General features: G+C 37.8%; 1 protein-coding gene across 1 annotated transcript in view; it reads left to right on the top strand.

Annotated features, from left to right (window-relative positions):
• LOC129244283 (uncharacterized) overlaps positions 1 to 16,018 on the top strand; it is a 60,070-nt gene that overhangs the window by 25,206 nt on the left and 18,846 nt on the right. Inside the window, exons 4-5 of the mRNA XM_054881899.1 lie at positions 3,867 to 3,964; positions 7,115 to 7,246. Coding sequence (XP_054737874.1) covers positions 3,867 to 3,964; positions 7,115 to 7,246 — 230 coding nt within the window. The remainder of the gene's footprint in view (positions 1 to 3,866; positions 3,965 to 7,114; positions 7,247 to 16,018) is intronic.

Here is a 16,018-nt window from a genome sequence, read left to right as displayed (position 1 = left end):
ACAAAATCTTTTAGAACATCTAAAGAAATCGCTTTTGGTGGGCGGCTTCGTCTTCTTAATCTTAGTTACTTAAGCTGCTAATTCAGATAATTTCTTTTCATTAGGCGGTTTCTCCATCTTCGGTCTCTTTCTCCTAAGCTAATTATACAGCAAGTTCCCATAATCATCACCAAAGCAAGTCTTCGTCCTCTTAACCGTCAATCCATCAGATTACATTACCGCTACCCAAGACTTCAGACTAGAATTTAAGGTTATGTCTCCCACGCGAAAGGATTGGGATTTAAATTTTGTAGTCAAGGAAGGTACTGCCGCACTTTCCACTGATCGATCCAAGATGGATTACGAAGGCTCTCGGGATAAGGGAAGATTGCAGAATAATCATAAACCATCCACAACAACTATCAGAAACCAGTATTTTTCAGTTACTCAAGCATCCATCATAATCTAATCACTAACAACCGATTCAAAAATCGTCAGACAATGCAAAGAAGAATTAAATGAATTAGTACACATGGCAGAAATCACTCTCATCTGGGTACCTGGAACATAGAAGGAAATGACAACGCTGATGAGCTGGCCAGACAGGGCTACCAAAGTGGTAGTAGTAGGCTGCCCCCGAAGCATCTACACAAGGGAAAGCTTTTTGTAATTCCAGAAGCAGACAGTTGACAGTTGGATCAATACGGATATCTGCAAAATAGCGATGGAAACATGGCCAGATTTTAACAAGTCCAGAACTGACGAGCTGTTAAGTAAGGAAAAAACATACATCTTTAGAATTACGTCAACAAGATGGGCTGGCCGTATAACGATAGATGTAGAAGCTGCAATCAAGAAAATTCTAGGGAGACAGTCTTCTATTATCTGTGTGAGCTCCCAAGTCTGGCTGTTTTACGACATAGAATGTTGGGAAAATTCTCAATGAGGAACTTGGTAGAAAATGCAGGAAAGAAAATAAGTGACATGGGCAAATTTATAGTCAAATCAAGATGGTTTGACTAAATAACGGCAGTGGTTTTACTAGAGATGTACCAAAATGGCACCTTATACTCTTAAAGAGCTAATTCGGTACTAGTTCTAAAGTGGTACGATTTACTGCTTGGTAGCAGATAACCCTGCTAGTGGTAGGTAAGCTGGTAGCTTCTAGGTGAAACTCGAAGTGTTAGCTTATACGAATTTGAAGCGCAAAACAAACAAAAACTTTACTAAATAAAGAATTTATTGAATAGTTTTCGTTAAAAGGAAATGTGCACGAGCAAACTTTATGAGAAGCGAAAAGTAGATTGAAGTGCTGGCAAAGCACAGCAGAATACTAAACAGGGATATTCTGCACCACGAAAAAATCGGAGAAAGCACACAAATAAAAGTATTAAGAGAAGAAAAGGTGATTAACGAGACAGGTTATGATAAGTGAAATAAATCAGGTGAGTAGTGTACCACCTCGATACGGGGGAATTTGTTTTCTCCTTTTTTGTGTTTTTTTGGCGGTGAGGTTGGGTGAAAAATGCCTTCGCACCATATAGTAACCGTCGCTACTACGTGTGAGGTGATTCCACTACAAACCTCCCTCCTCTTCTCTTGGATTTTTCCCTTAATCTCGTGATTGCTTACGCATTGTTTCGAAGTAGTGGTCCAAGACAGTAGAGCTCTAAGAAAAAATTCGAAGATACTCAACTACAACAATTATTGGATGAAGACGCATGTCGAACCCTTGATGATATGTCTAAAGATTTTGAGTTAGATGTTGAGTTAGATGTTGACAGATCAACCGTCGGAAAACGTTTACACGCGTTGAGAATGGTCCAGAAAGCAGGTAACTGGGTGCCACATCAATTGAAGGAGAGGGATGACGTTTGGTGACGTGTGAGATGCTTCTTCAACGGCAGAAAAGGTTTTCTGCATCACATCGTCACTGGTGATGAAAAAAGGATCCATTATGATAACCCTAAGCATCGAAAATCTTGGAGCCTGCCAAGTGAACCCGGTCCATAGACAGCGAAAAAAGATATTCATGCTTCAAAGTTTATGTTGTGTATCTGGTGGGCTCAGTAGCGTGACATCTATTATAAACTCCTTAAACCGTCTGAAACCATCACTGGCGATCCTTACCGATTGCAGCTAATACGGTTGAATCGAGCTCTCAAAGAAAAGCGGCTGGAATGGGACGGTGGACATGCCAAACTGATTTTTCTGCATGCCAACGCCAGGTCACAAGTTGTTAAATCGGTCTAGAAATATTCAGAGATGGAATGAGAAAATCTTGCCAGACATTGCACCTTCGTACTACCATCTGCTCCGATGAGTGCAGTCAGCCCTTATTGGAGAGCGATTCACTTCTACCAAGAGCATCGTAAACTGGCTCAATGAATGGATCAAGTCAAAAGAACTCGAATTTTTTGTCAGAGGAATCCGTATGGAGCGTGCAAGATGGAATAAAGTTGAAGCTTCCAATGACACTTACTTCACATAATATAATGTATTGTTTAAATGTTTCAGTAATTCGTAACTTTGGCTAAGAAAGGAAGGAAACTAATTTCCATACCCAACATGAAGTCCTTTTTGGAGATTAATCGAAGCCTCTTGGGGGTTAGAGTTAAATGCGAGAACAGCAGTGTAATCTGCAAAAGTTCCGAGGATAGTTTCCTCAGCGAGTGATAAGTCGTGGGTGTAGAGCAAGTATAGGATTGGGCGTATTATATTGCCTTGGGGTACACCAGGTAAACTGTCAACGTGTTCTTCGATTTGCTTTACAAAGAAATGTCGGTATTGGAGGTAGAACTTGATGAAAGTGTAATAGAATAAAATGTCTTTTATTTTGCATAGAAACTCATCATATAAATTGAAATATGCTTATTATTTTAACGTTTCAATAAAAATAAAAACCAATAAAAAATGTAAAATGAAAAAAAAACTTTGTTGGAGTATATCTAAAAAGTATTCTAAGTTCATTTCCGATGGAAATATTATCATCAATGTGCTATAGCGAAATTTCACAAGGATAATTTTTATAAAACTCTAACCCTAACCGTCTCCCGGTGTATGAGCCAGAAGTGCAAGGACTACACTGCCCCAGGAAAATATTTGTCAGAAAATTGTAGACACAAGCAAAATTCGTTAACAAAACCATTTACTTACAATGTATATTTTCATCCTTATTTTATATGTCGGTAGGCATTCAATAAGAGCTCCTACGCCTAAAGCGGAAGCCACTAATCTGGTTGGTGAACTTTTTTTTCATGCAAGTCACATTATTTAATCTAACTAAAGAGAAACAAATTTCACTCACACAAACAAATTTCATTTCATCATCATTTATCACAAAAAACTTTGACAACTTTCCCAAAAAAAAAAACAAAAACAGCGAACAATAGAATTCACGAGACTAAGTGTCTGTCAAAATACAATTAAATGTTCAAGCCGTGCAAACAAAAGCGCGCACACTAACAGTGACGCACACACTAACACAGACGCACACACTAACACTCGCGCACACCTACACCACCTTAACATTCAACTACTCGCACTGGAGTTGCCACTTTTGTTGACTTAACGCCAGCGCCGTGTTCACTGCCTGTCTGAGCTGAGATGAGCCGTATTGAGCGTTTCCCATTTAAGCTGATTGCTCTGCTAATTGGCCATTTTAGTCGCGCCTTTTGTCGACTGCCGTTATACTATACCAGTACACGAAAATAGTGCTTTAGTTCGTTGCGGCTTTGGCGTTTAAATTTGTGCCAATTTCCTTTTATTTCGTGCGCTGCCTTTTTTCTCTCTACCTACACGTTTTAAACTAACTTTTATGTACTTACATATATTATTGTTGTTTTTTTTTGTGCTCTAATTATTTCTCTTTGCATTTATTTTTGTAGCTGAAGGAGTACGAGCTGAGTGAAGTTTTCAACTTTGCCGAAGATGATCGCAAATATGAGACGGTGAAGACACAAACGCATTTGGAAGCGGAACACGAGTAAGTCATTAGGAAGCACAAAAGTTTAAGTGATGAAATTTTAAGTGATTAAAAGAATTTCATTAAGCACACTAAGAGGAAAAATATGTTTCGTTTTTTTGTTAAAAATAGTTTTTAAATTTATAATGTGTGAAATTTTGGCATAAAAAGAAACACAAAAAAAATTTACTTATTTTCAAATCCTTCCACCCAAATATTTAGTTCATATTTTCTGCAATGCTACCCACTGAAGTTCAAAAACTTATAAGAAAATATAATTTTTAGAACATCTTTCAACTTCATTTGACTTAAATATTTGCCAGATTTTGTCGGTATGAATATCTAAAGATGTGGTCTCTATGGGACCATTTCCTTATTAGTGAGGCCGGTATTTGAACACAACTTCAGAGTAAAATTAATTAGCTTTACCTTGAACAAAATTTAGTGAATCTTCACGAATTTTTGACACAACATTAATTTATTATACACTAAAAAATCTTGCACCAAAATTTTCATTAGCTGCACTAACCTCCTCTACCCGGGTAGCGAAACGGTTGCATGGCCGAGTGCAAGTGCTTCTTAATCATATTGACCATAACGGTATTAATTGCAGCCTTCAGAGAAGAAGTGATTTTATGAGAATGCTTCCTGGCTTCACCCTCAACTACCTCCCATATGTGGTAGTCCAGAGAATTAAGCTTTGAGGAATTAGGGGGTTATAAGTTCGGTGTAATGAGGTCATGGAAATTCTCAGGTATCCAATCTTGCGTCGCTATCCCTTTGTATGACGGTACAGAGTCTTACTGAAAGATCTATGGGCTATCATGGCGTACATTATCAATTCAAGATTTCACCACTGGCTCTAGAATCTCGACATGTGCAGCAGAATTCACGCGAAATCCTTGAGTAAAGAAGCGTTTTGTCATGACATGGCCTTTGTTGCTCACAACACCTCAACCCCTAACAGTGGCTGGAAACTTCCTGTGCATGACAATAGGAACCGCCGTAGGATTGAAACATAGCCAATCTGTAATCTCTGCGCTTGGTGTAGATGAAAGTTTTTTTTTGTCAGATAAAAGTCATAAAATGTCAGATGCTTCAAGTTGTTTAATTTTGTTTAGAAGGCATTTTGATCGGTTAATTCGCTGTACTCGTGTTTTCTCCGATATAAAATGTCTGAGGCATATAACGAGTATACCGAAGATCTCCATAGACAAGTCGACGGATAAGACCCTCAGAAGCATTAAGCTCCCGTGCAAGAGCACTCATTGATTTTGAAGAGCCTCCTCAATGTTCGCCTGGACTTGTTGATTACATTTTTTTCTTCCTCATATTTTTTGCGTTTAGAAACAGCTGCTGCAGCGCCGTACACTCAGGAGGTTACATACGTCCAGCAGCACCAAAAATGCGCTAAAAGAAAAACTGCTTTTAAAAGGGATAACAATAGAAATAAATATCAAAAAATGTATACATTATTATTAGTACTTAAGCTTTATATTATAAAACAATTTATTTTAATTTTTCTTTACAAAATTAGTATATAAAAAATCACGTACCCCAAAGTACAATGAAAAAAAAAGTTGATCCACGGTCTGCACCATTTCCCTATGAAATGTTGACGGATTTGTAAAAAGTAAGCAATTCTTGGAAAATAAAGTTGTTGTTATAGTCTGTCGAGCTGGAGTTTTAGGTTAGGTTAGGTTAGCCTGGTTGACAACAAACCACGCATAGACCTTTCGGTACCCAGCGATACCAGATGAGGACCGACCTATATGAATACTGAAAGTAGACATCATGTAGGATGTCAGGGCTTTCAGCGAATCTAAGTAGGGCTGGGAGCTCCACTTTTGAGACGTCCTTCAGGCCCTCAAACAGTGGGGCTCCCAGACATTTTAGTCGCGTTTTTAATAATGCCGGACAAACGCACAGAAGGTGTTCTAAAATTTCCTCAAAATCCTCTTTGCATTTCCTGCATTTGTCCGTGTTAGCAATCCCTATCTTGTACGCATGTGCAGCCAATAGATTATGACCTGTCCGCATACCTATGATAGGTCTGCAGTCCTTTCGCGAGAGCGTAAGTACGAATTGAGTCAGTTTTTTGTCGCTAGTTCTACACATGACTTTTGCTGTTTTGCATGTGGTCAGGTTAGTCCACTTAGCTTCCACTCGCCTTTTCATGTAGTCGCCCATTTCATTGTATATTGTGTTTAGCGGTTTTGGAATGTCGTTCTCTTGCTCGAAAGGTAGTCTAACAGCACTTTTTGCTATCTCATCTACTATTTCGTTCCTCATAATGCCTTTGTGACCAGCTACCCAGAAGATATGCAGCCTACTGTTTGCGGCTAGCCTTTCCATGGCCTCCCTGCTCCGTCCAACATTTTTGGACTTAATACAATATGAGCTTACTGCTTTTATTGCTGCTTGACTGTCCACGTATATATTAATTGTTGAGTTCTTTCTTGTTCTAGTGTAGGCTAGCTCCGCGGCTTTCCTCAAAGCAAAAACTTCCGCTTGGAAAATACTGCTGTAGTCTGGCAGCTTGATAAAGTGCATCTACCTGTGCGCATCAAACTCTCGTCGGACAGTTACATTTTCTCCATAACTTTGTATCTATGCGAAATTTTTAAGATCGACTTCCACAGAGATACGCCTAAAACTATAAAGAATAATAATCTTAAAAAAAATTTATTTTTGAAAAATTCTAAACGTATGTAACCCCTTAACCGATTCATAATGACTTGTCACAGCTTTCTGAATAGAAACTTCGAATGCTATTTTCAGCTGTCAAACTATAATTAGCGATGTCGATAACTAAAAATAGCTCCATATATTTCATAAATTCTATACCTAAATATTTTGAAACCTTTATTTTAAAAATACTAAAATATATCAGATTTTTCCCCCATAATTACAACTTACACAATAGAAAAATTTGCAAATTTTCACAAATCTTGATGCTGTACAAAAAAAAAAATTAAATAAAAAAGACTAATAGCCTCATTCAATGTGGTGCCCACCAAACTGTAACTTTTATTCCTTTCTTGTAGTTTTTTTTTTGTGTACTTCTTATTTCTATTTTTATTTATTTTTTACTTTTGTTTGTGTTTTTTGTTTGATTTACTTGACAATAAAATTGCACGCGCTTTTCAAATTTCTTTCCCTATTCCGCAGTTCCACCATTACTAATAACGAACTCTCCGCGAGCATTGAACGTGAACGCCAAAATGAAATATCTGCACAACCCACTTCGGTGACGGAAAAAGATCGCATACGATCGCGATTGTTGGCGAAAATGAATCCGGGGTGAGTAAAAGTATTGAAAATTGTTGAAGAATGGCAAAATTGCTTGAAACGAATCCAAACAAGTTTTTGGGGGTAAGAGGAAAAAGTAGAAGAGTACGTAATATTTTACATACATATAACACACATTTGAATCAAGAATGATATAATAGAAAGAAGATTGCGTCCATCAGAGAGAACGTGACGTCACGTTTTTCCAAGTTGTTCAGTATTGCCAACCATTTTGAAGTTTCGTGTTTATTTCTTTTTTTTTAATTTAAAGCTACCGATGCTTTAAGTTAAAAAAAAGCTCTACTATTATACAAAAGAAGGTTAAAAAAGGTCACTCTGAGAAGAATTTAGTGCCAATGAAAATTTGTTGATTTTATAAAATTTGATATTTTGAAAGTGAAAATTTAATGTTTTGCTTCTTTTAAGGTTATTCAAGAATATTAAATGTCCCTCTCTCAACTTTTCGTAAGATTGAAAACCTTTTTACACATTTTAAAAAGCGTTTGAGCTTTCTGAATGCGGATTAAAACCATAGAGGTGTAATCATTTCTTCCGGTCATCAATCCTTAGTGGGACATAGGGCATCAAGAGGTGTATTCATTGTAAAAATAAGCCACAAACTATCAGAAAATACCAAAGAAACCATGCTGGCATTTTTACAAAAATCTTCTTACATAACCTCAAATATAGCAAATAAGTCGTTCCCTTAACAAAAAAAGGCTCGCTTAACAAAAAAACTCATAAATTAAATTGTACATAAGCATAACACATTTATTTAAAAAACGCACATTCTAAAAACAATTTGTCACGCATACAAAGTTCTTTAAGTGATTCAATAAAAATTTAGTGTTTTATTTTCTTTAAATGGGTATTTTAGTGCGCTTTTATATCCAAAGCTAGGTAACACTGCAGTAGCGAGAGAGAGATTTGACTGCCGAAGGCAGAAGAACACCAACAATACCTTCAATCGCGGGCAATGCCACCAGATGTTAAAAAAAAGTAAAGCTAAATAAAACTGAGTGAATTATTTAAATAATTATTAAAAAATGTATATTTTACAAAATTATAAACATTACATTTTAATTATTAGAACATGCCAGAAAAATGGCCTCAAACACTTTGAGGCTACCTAAGTTATGACATATGGCAACGGAAGTATTTATATGTCAAATAAAATTAGATATTTGTAATGGCAATCATACTCCAAATGATTTGTCATACGATTTTTTTTGTGTTGTTTACAGGTACTGCAGCTGGTGAAAAATGTATTAAGTCTTACGTAGCAAAGTACCAAACTCATCAATGTTAAACAGATGTTACCAACATTTCTGTTAAATAGGGCAATTTTCTATTCATTATTTCTGTGTTACAAAAAGTTAACAGAGGAGAACTAACATTAGTAAAGAGAGAGAGAGACAAATGTGTGTTAGTTAATATGGCTGCAATGGTAAAGTTAGCTTGGGAGTGACTACCATTCGGTGCAAAATCTATTGTGGACATGAAACATTAAATTATAGCAAAAGTGATTTCTAGTAATGAAAATGACTTGACGGAAAATGAGTTGCTAAAATGTTTCGAAAGCTGTAACTGCGTTGCAGTTGCTGGGAAGTACTTTGAAGGCGATAATATCACTTTTGAGGAATAAACTTGTACTTTGAGTTTTCTGAATATATACCGGAAACTTTTTGATCAAGGTGGTATGTTCACTTGCATTCCCTTCGTAATGACTTACTTTAAAGCATTCGTACTCATACTCATACGTCGCTTTACCCTCTTAGCCGCTATTTGGTATTAGCGATGCCATTACATCAGCGTCCAACACTAATTCTCTACTTAAAATATTCTCTAATTGAGATAAGCAAAAGTCTAATTGAATGTGCACATATCTACATGCAAATACAGAGCCAAGTATGTTGATCTAAGCTTTAATGATACCCTCTTGACACCAGTCGAAACTTAGGCCGCATTACTTAGGCTACTTAACAACTGACAACTGGATGGATTTGAGAGTCTGAATAATTTAAAACGGTGGAGCAAACAACTTTGTTGTATTCAGAAGGACACTCATTTGTGTGAGTATATCTGGCAAAATACTTAAATGGGCAGATATATAAGTACACACAAACATTCATAGTTACAAGCGCCAACTACTAAGTGGAATACTGGAATAAGGACTAGTTTTAATCCGTCAATTCTGCTTCGGAAATGCAAACTACTGTGGCATGGTAAAATGACATGCAAGTGATTTACGGTGTTTAGTTGCTGGCTATTTGCAACATGTGAAGGCGAGCCAACTGCACCAGGGATTAAATTAACTTTCATACCTACAAATCCATAAAAGCAGCTTGAATAAATTTCTCTACCTAGAAATGCTAGATATACAGTTAGAAGCAGCGTTTGCTTGCAATATCGGCACACATAAATCTATGCGGATGGGCAGAGTAAAAAACAAAAAAATACAAAAACAGAAATAGCTCGAAAACGCCTTTTCCATGCTATGCAAATAGGCTAAATGGCCTACACTGTACGCCCATAAAATTGGCACACTAACTGACTGACTGATTAACCAAGTAAGTGGCCTGGACAGAATAGCACTTTTGAATGACTTACAGCTTCATTTTACGCCTTTTTCGGGTATTCGAGTGAGGCTGAATAGTGTGCCAAATAGTGTGCTGAATAGCTGAGTAGTCAGCTGAAATAACGAGTCGACTGATCAATTGTCTAATGAAGGCTCTGCAAGCATATCTCGAATGCTCTGAATGCTCGACAAATAACTAAACCATTCGCATATTCAGTTGTACGTCTATAAATTATTAAATGTGTTGCTGAATATCTAGCTCAATAATAAAGTAATATATTTTTCTTATCCAGTCGAGGTCTCATAGGACCTTAAAATTCTGCGTAAATTTCAAACTTTCCGACATATTTCTGATTTACCCGGCGTTGCTAGAATCCCAACTAAAATTATTGACTTCCTTCACAATCAGCAGCATTATTTGGCACGTTTTCAGCCACCGTCACCAACCACTTAAAGGGTCAATAGCACTTGGCAGCGAGTCGATGTAGCTACTTTTCCGCTGGTACTGTACAACAAGAACGCTTCTTGTTACAAAAAAAAAAACAACAAAGGAACAAAAAAAAAATATGACAACAGCTTCCGCTTTGCATTTTTAAACTAACTAATCTGAACGCTGGCAAAACAGATTCAACAGAAATACAACAACTATAAACACAGAAAGTACAAAAAAGTGAAATTTGCAGGCAGCAGCTACTCCTTCATTTCGCCGCTTCAACGAAAACTAGAGATTCACTTGAAGTGGAGTACAAAAATGGAGCAACGGGAAGTAACAAAAGGAAGCAGTGTGAACTAAAAAATGAAGTGCTACGGTTGCTGAGTAAAAAAAGATAGAAGAATTGGAGTACAAGTAGTAGTTTAAGTAGCAGTGAATGAAGGAGTCGAAGGTGATGTAACAGAAGGAGGAAGCAGTGCCACACGACGGTTCGGAATATAAAAGTTGTAAAGTTCGAAGGTGACAAGCATTGCCTGCGATTCCTCCTACTACTTGTAACAGACTCTGCTTTTGGCACTGGTAACCTGAATCTTTAATGAATAGACAACAGCAAAACCAAACGATGAGAACGAATAAAGCATGCAACGCATGAAAAAGTGTCACTAAGTCACTGGGGATGTAAAAAAAAAAACTAAAAACTAAGAAATAAAAAAGGTAAAAAGAAATAAAGGAAAAGAAAACTAGCGAGTATGATAACTGAACACAAAAAGCGAAAACTGCAATAAAGACAGTGAAGTGCTTTAGAAGCGGACGTGTTCGAGTGCTCGAGATGAATCACTGCCAACAGTGGGCCGGCTGCGATTTGACGCTGGATAGTGCGTTCTTCCAGCTAAGATGATGGGTGGTGTGTTGGAGTTAGCTTTGTGGTATTGATTCGCATGCATCTTCACAACTACAGTAGAGGCACCAGATAATGGAAGCGATGGTTGAAGTGACTGGCAAGTCGAATTTTTTTAATATAGTACAGCGGACCTATCTACTGAGTTTGAATACTGCGCTATGTTTGTTTTTACATTAGCAACAAAAATAACGTCCGCGATGTGTCAGAAATTCAGTTTACTGCTAGAAAATTATAAAATGGGTCGCTTCTTCCAATGGGTTGAACAACACTTGCTTCAAGACACGCATTTGTACCGAAATATCATAATTTCGAATGAAGCTTATTTTGCTCGGCGGATAAATGAAATAAAAAATGTGTAAATAGTAATCGGCGTATACACTTCAGTTAGGTGTTTGGCCGAGCTCCACTTCCTAGTTGTGCCGTGCGCCTTCATGTTGTTCCACAAATGAAGGGACCTACAGGTTTAAAAATACTCCGAACGGGTTTTTTATGAGGAGCTTTTTTTGGCAGAAATACATTCGAATTGTTTTCATTTCTTGCCGAGCAGCGACAAATAAACAGATCAGATTTGGAAGTTAAAAAATTCACATTTCGCCCCAAAGAAGCCTAGGCATCCACAATCAGTGACTCTTTGATATGGATTTTGATCGGGTGGCAATTCTACTTAATATTTCGAAATAGCGCAAGAGACAATAAATTTCTCATTACTATCAATAATGAGCACTACCGTGGCATGTGAACCAATTTTCTCTTTTGTCAAATACTAAAAATTGGCGCTTACACGCTTTGTTGGTCTTTGGTCGGTCTCTTTCTATATATTATTTGTAGTTCGTGTCTTGATGTTAATCCTCAAATCGAGGGGCGTCCAGTTTTATCCCGCCTCCAAACAACAGATGGTTTTTTATGAGCGGCTGAAATACACTCCAAGATTTGTCATTCATTTGTATTCACGCACCCAGAGACAAAATTTGGTTTCAAAAGAATAATCTCTTCTGCTTTGGCTTTGAATAATCAGCAAAAGGGTGATACCAATTGAAAGCTAAGCTCGATTGATTTGGCAATAATTACTTTTACAAAGCTTCAAACCTGCCAAAACACTGCTTTAAGGACCGCGACAGGATGCCTTATGATGTCACCGATACATCACCTACACGATGAGGCCTTATGCTGTCTGTTAAGGAGCATAACAAATTGCTGAGTAAGCAATTTCTGCTAGGGTTTTACCGCAGGCCTCACCCATGCAGACACCTGCTTGAGCCTGAGCCGCTTCCCAGGCACATCAGGAGGCATTTCTCAACTACGAGGACGAATGCCGTTATCGGAGCCCAACCACCAGCAAACACAGACGAAGAGCTCCAACTTCCCCGAGAGTCCCGCGTAACCTTGGCACAATTACGTTCTGGATACTGTATCAGGTTAAACTCCTACTTATACCGAATCGACCCCGACATACTAAGCATATATCCAGCATGTGAAGACACTAACCACCTTTTCACATGCCCCATTAAACCTACATCTAACACACCTCTCCCTCTGGACCCAACCCGTCGAAACAGCTAGTTCCCTGGGCCTACCGTTAGATGAGCTAGACGAAGACGATCGGTGATTACGCTAAACTGACAGCGCAAAGTTACTGCTGCAACAACAACAAGTGACGTAAGTCAACCATCCAGAAATGGTCCAAGAGGGATGAAACATGAAATTCAAGTCGTCGTACGATAAATTTCGGAACTCGCGAAAATGTACAGAAAAAGTATATTGACGCCTGTCACTACTGCCATTTTAATGGAACGAAATTATATTCTATGCAAGGCTTACTCTTTCCAATAAAAAAACTTCGCAGAAAAATATTTATGTGTCTTCAAAAATTTCTTTATCCAGTAGTGCGAATCACTAACACATTTTAACGATATTCGCATTGTTATCTTTCCTGAAGCACAATTTTAACGATTTTGCTATTCGTTAACCCATTTCGCAACGATAATCGATAAAACACAATCAGCTGTTTGGTTAACCTGTCAATTATTGCAAACTAAACGACAAGAATTTTGTTTTTCGTTACATTTTTTTGCCGTTAAATTAACGATAACGACAATTTTGTTGTCGTTAAATTAAACGAGAAAACAAAAATTAGTAGTTTAAGCTAAAATTTTGATATTACTTTAACATAAACTTATAAATAAGCACAAATATGTCCTTTGGGTATTTGACTTATGACTTATTGCGTGGGAAGGAGGTAGCGTACCCGCAAACAATGGCACGTAATGTGCCCCGGGATGTGGGCAATCTTTACCATTTGGCTGCAGGGGAATTTAAAAAACTATTCAAATTAACTTCAGACTTGGCTCAGCCTTAATTTCTCATCGCGTCAGTCAATTTAGGGATTCTAGCGACATTGCGCCTTTGTTATTAACGGCCTTTTGGTGGCAATGGGGGATATCTATGAGTCAGTCGTACGTGAGCTGTAGCATACATCGTGAAAGAGATACAGTCAACCGCTCCATGTTTCGCACAACCGCTCTATCTTTACTATGACCTACGTAGAGCGGAAAGCTGTAAAAGAAACATTGGATTGAGTTTCTCGGCTGTGTTGCGGCTTCTTTTAGGAGCTGTCGATGTCATACTAAAGGGGCAGAGGCCCGAAAAAATGATGATTTTCTATCATTTTTTTTTTTGCTAGTCAGTTGCTTTATTTTATATAATTACATAGCACTAATGGATTATATTTCGACTTGACAAATTGGCAAAATTTGTGTTGTTTGTGTGGAGTCCGTTTCTCCAGAAGTGCTTTGCGATGATCATCACAAGTCCTTGGAGATTCATCTAAAATCAATCACACAAGAAAAATTAGTTTTATTAATAGATAATCTTGTGCCTCATCGAAGCTTTTTTTTCAAAATTAACAACATGGCGGCCTCAGGAAATATTTTTCAGACTTTCGAGAAAAATACCGAAAATTAATTATTTAAAAAAAATCGAAATTTTTGGAAAAAAATCCTTTGAATAGTCACGAGTTCTTCATGTTTTCCAAAAGCAGTGTAAATTTTAATAGGACTATGAATAAGTTCGTGCGGTTTTACAACAGATGGCGTAACTTGATTATTATTCCATCGATCCACATTTCCAAACATTCATTGGAGAGCTACTGTCGTAAGGCACAAACGTCAGTATAAGTTTTTTATTTGAAGCGTAAACAACAATATTTTTACCACACTTGAAAATGTCGAATTTCGTGCCAAATAATGTGTTTTTGCGGGGAATTCTTTAATATGAAGAAAAAAGCAGCCGAAAGTCATCGTATCTTGGTGGAAGTTTATGGTGAGCATGCTCTAGCTGAGCGAACGTGCCAGAAGTGGTTTGCACGCTTTAAAAGTGGTGATTTTGGCTTGGAAGACGAAGAACGCGAGGGTGCGCGCCAAAGTTCATGGATACCGAATTGGAGGAATTGCTCGATCAAGATCCGGCTCAAACGCAAGAAGAGGTTGCAAAAACTTTGGGAGTTGATCAATCAACCATTTCCAAACGTTTAAAAGCCATGGGAATGATCCGAAAGGTAGGCCATTGGGTGCCGTATGAATTGAAGCCAAGAGACGTTGAACGCCGTTTTATGGCATGCGAACAACTGCTTCAACGGCACAAAAGAAAGGGTTTTTTGCATCGAATTGTGACTGGCGATGAAAAGTGGGTCCATTACGACAATCCAAAACGTCGGGCAACGTATGGATACCCTGGCCATGCTTCAACATCGACGTCGGCGCAGAATATTCATGGCCTGAAGGTTATGCTGTGTATCTGGTGGGACCAGCTGGGTGTTGTGTATTATGAGCTACTGAAACCGAATGAAACGATTACGGGGGATGTCTACCGACGACAATTGATGCGTTTGAGCCGAGCACTGCGAGAAAAACGGCCGCAATACGCCGATAGACACGACAAAGTTATTTTGCAACATGACAATGCTCGGCCACATGTTGCACAAGTGGTCAAAACATACTTAGAAACGCTCAAATGGGATGTCCTACCCCACCCGCCGTATAGTCCAGACCTTGCGCCATCCGATTACTATCTCTTCCGATCGATGCAACATGGCCTGGCTGACCAGCACTTCCGTAATTACGATGAAGTCAAAAAATGGATCGATTCGTGGATTGCGGCAAAACCGACCGAATTTTTCACAAAGGGAATCCGTGAATTGCCAGAAAGATGGGAAAAAGTAGTAGCAAGCGATGGACAATACTATGAATATTAAATTTGTAACCATTTTACGTCAATAAAGTTTCAAATTTCGAAAAAAACCGCACGAACTTATTCATAGTCCTATTATTAAAATCTACCAAGCGGTTTTAAGGTTACAGTGATCACCAATTCAGAAAACATAGTTTTGAGAGACACGCATTTAAAGTTTTTCGCTGAGCGCCCGAGCGTCCTTTGTTAATTGTTGAATAACTCGAAAAGTGTTCATCAGATTCACTTCAACATAATATTTTTCACTTCACTTTCACGTAATATTTTTATGATATTATACTTTAAGAAAATGCAAAAAAATTCAATTTTTTGAAAATGCTGACTACCCGTAACCCCTTAAATGGAGGCAAAAATAACAATTGTCGAATCGCTTAAAGTTGGTGAATTGCACTGCAGATTAAGATTGGATAGCCTGCATATTAGCATGACCCAAAATTATGTACTTTCTCTTGATGTTTTCACCTAAATTTATCTCATATCTAAAAAAAATTACAGCCGTGTCGTCAACGCTTCGAAAGTTAACATTAAATTCCCTTGGGAAAATGCGCTTTCCCTTAAATTTGGTATACAATTTTTAAAGACATTTAATACTTAATCTCCTTATAGATTTCCCGTCAATAATTAAAA

Source organism: Anastrepha obliqua, chromosome 4, assembly GCF_027943255.1.
Source record: "Anastrepha obliqua isolate idAnaObli1 chromosome 4, idAnaObli1_1.0, whole genome shotgun sequence".
NCBI lineage: Eukaryota > Metazoa > Arthropoda > Insecta > Diptera > Tephritidae > Anastrepha > Anastrepha obliqua.
This window is presented reverse-complemented; position numbering and strand designations above follow the sequence as displayed.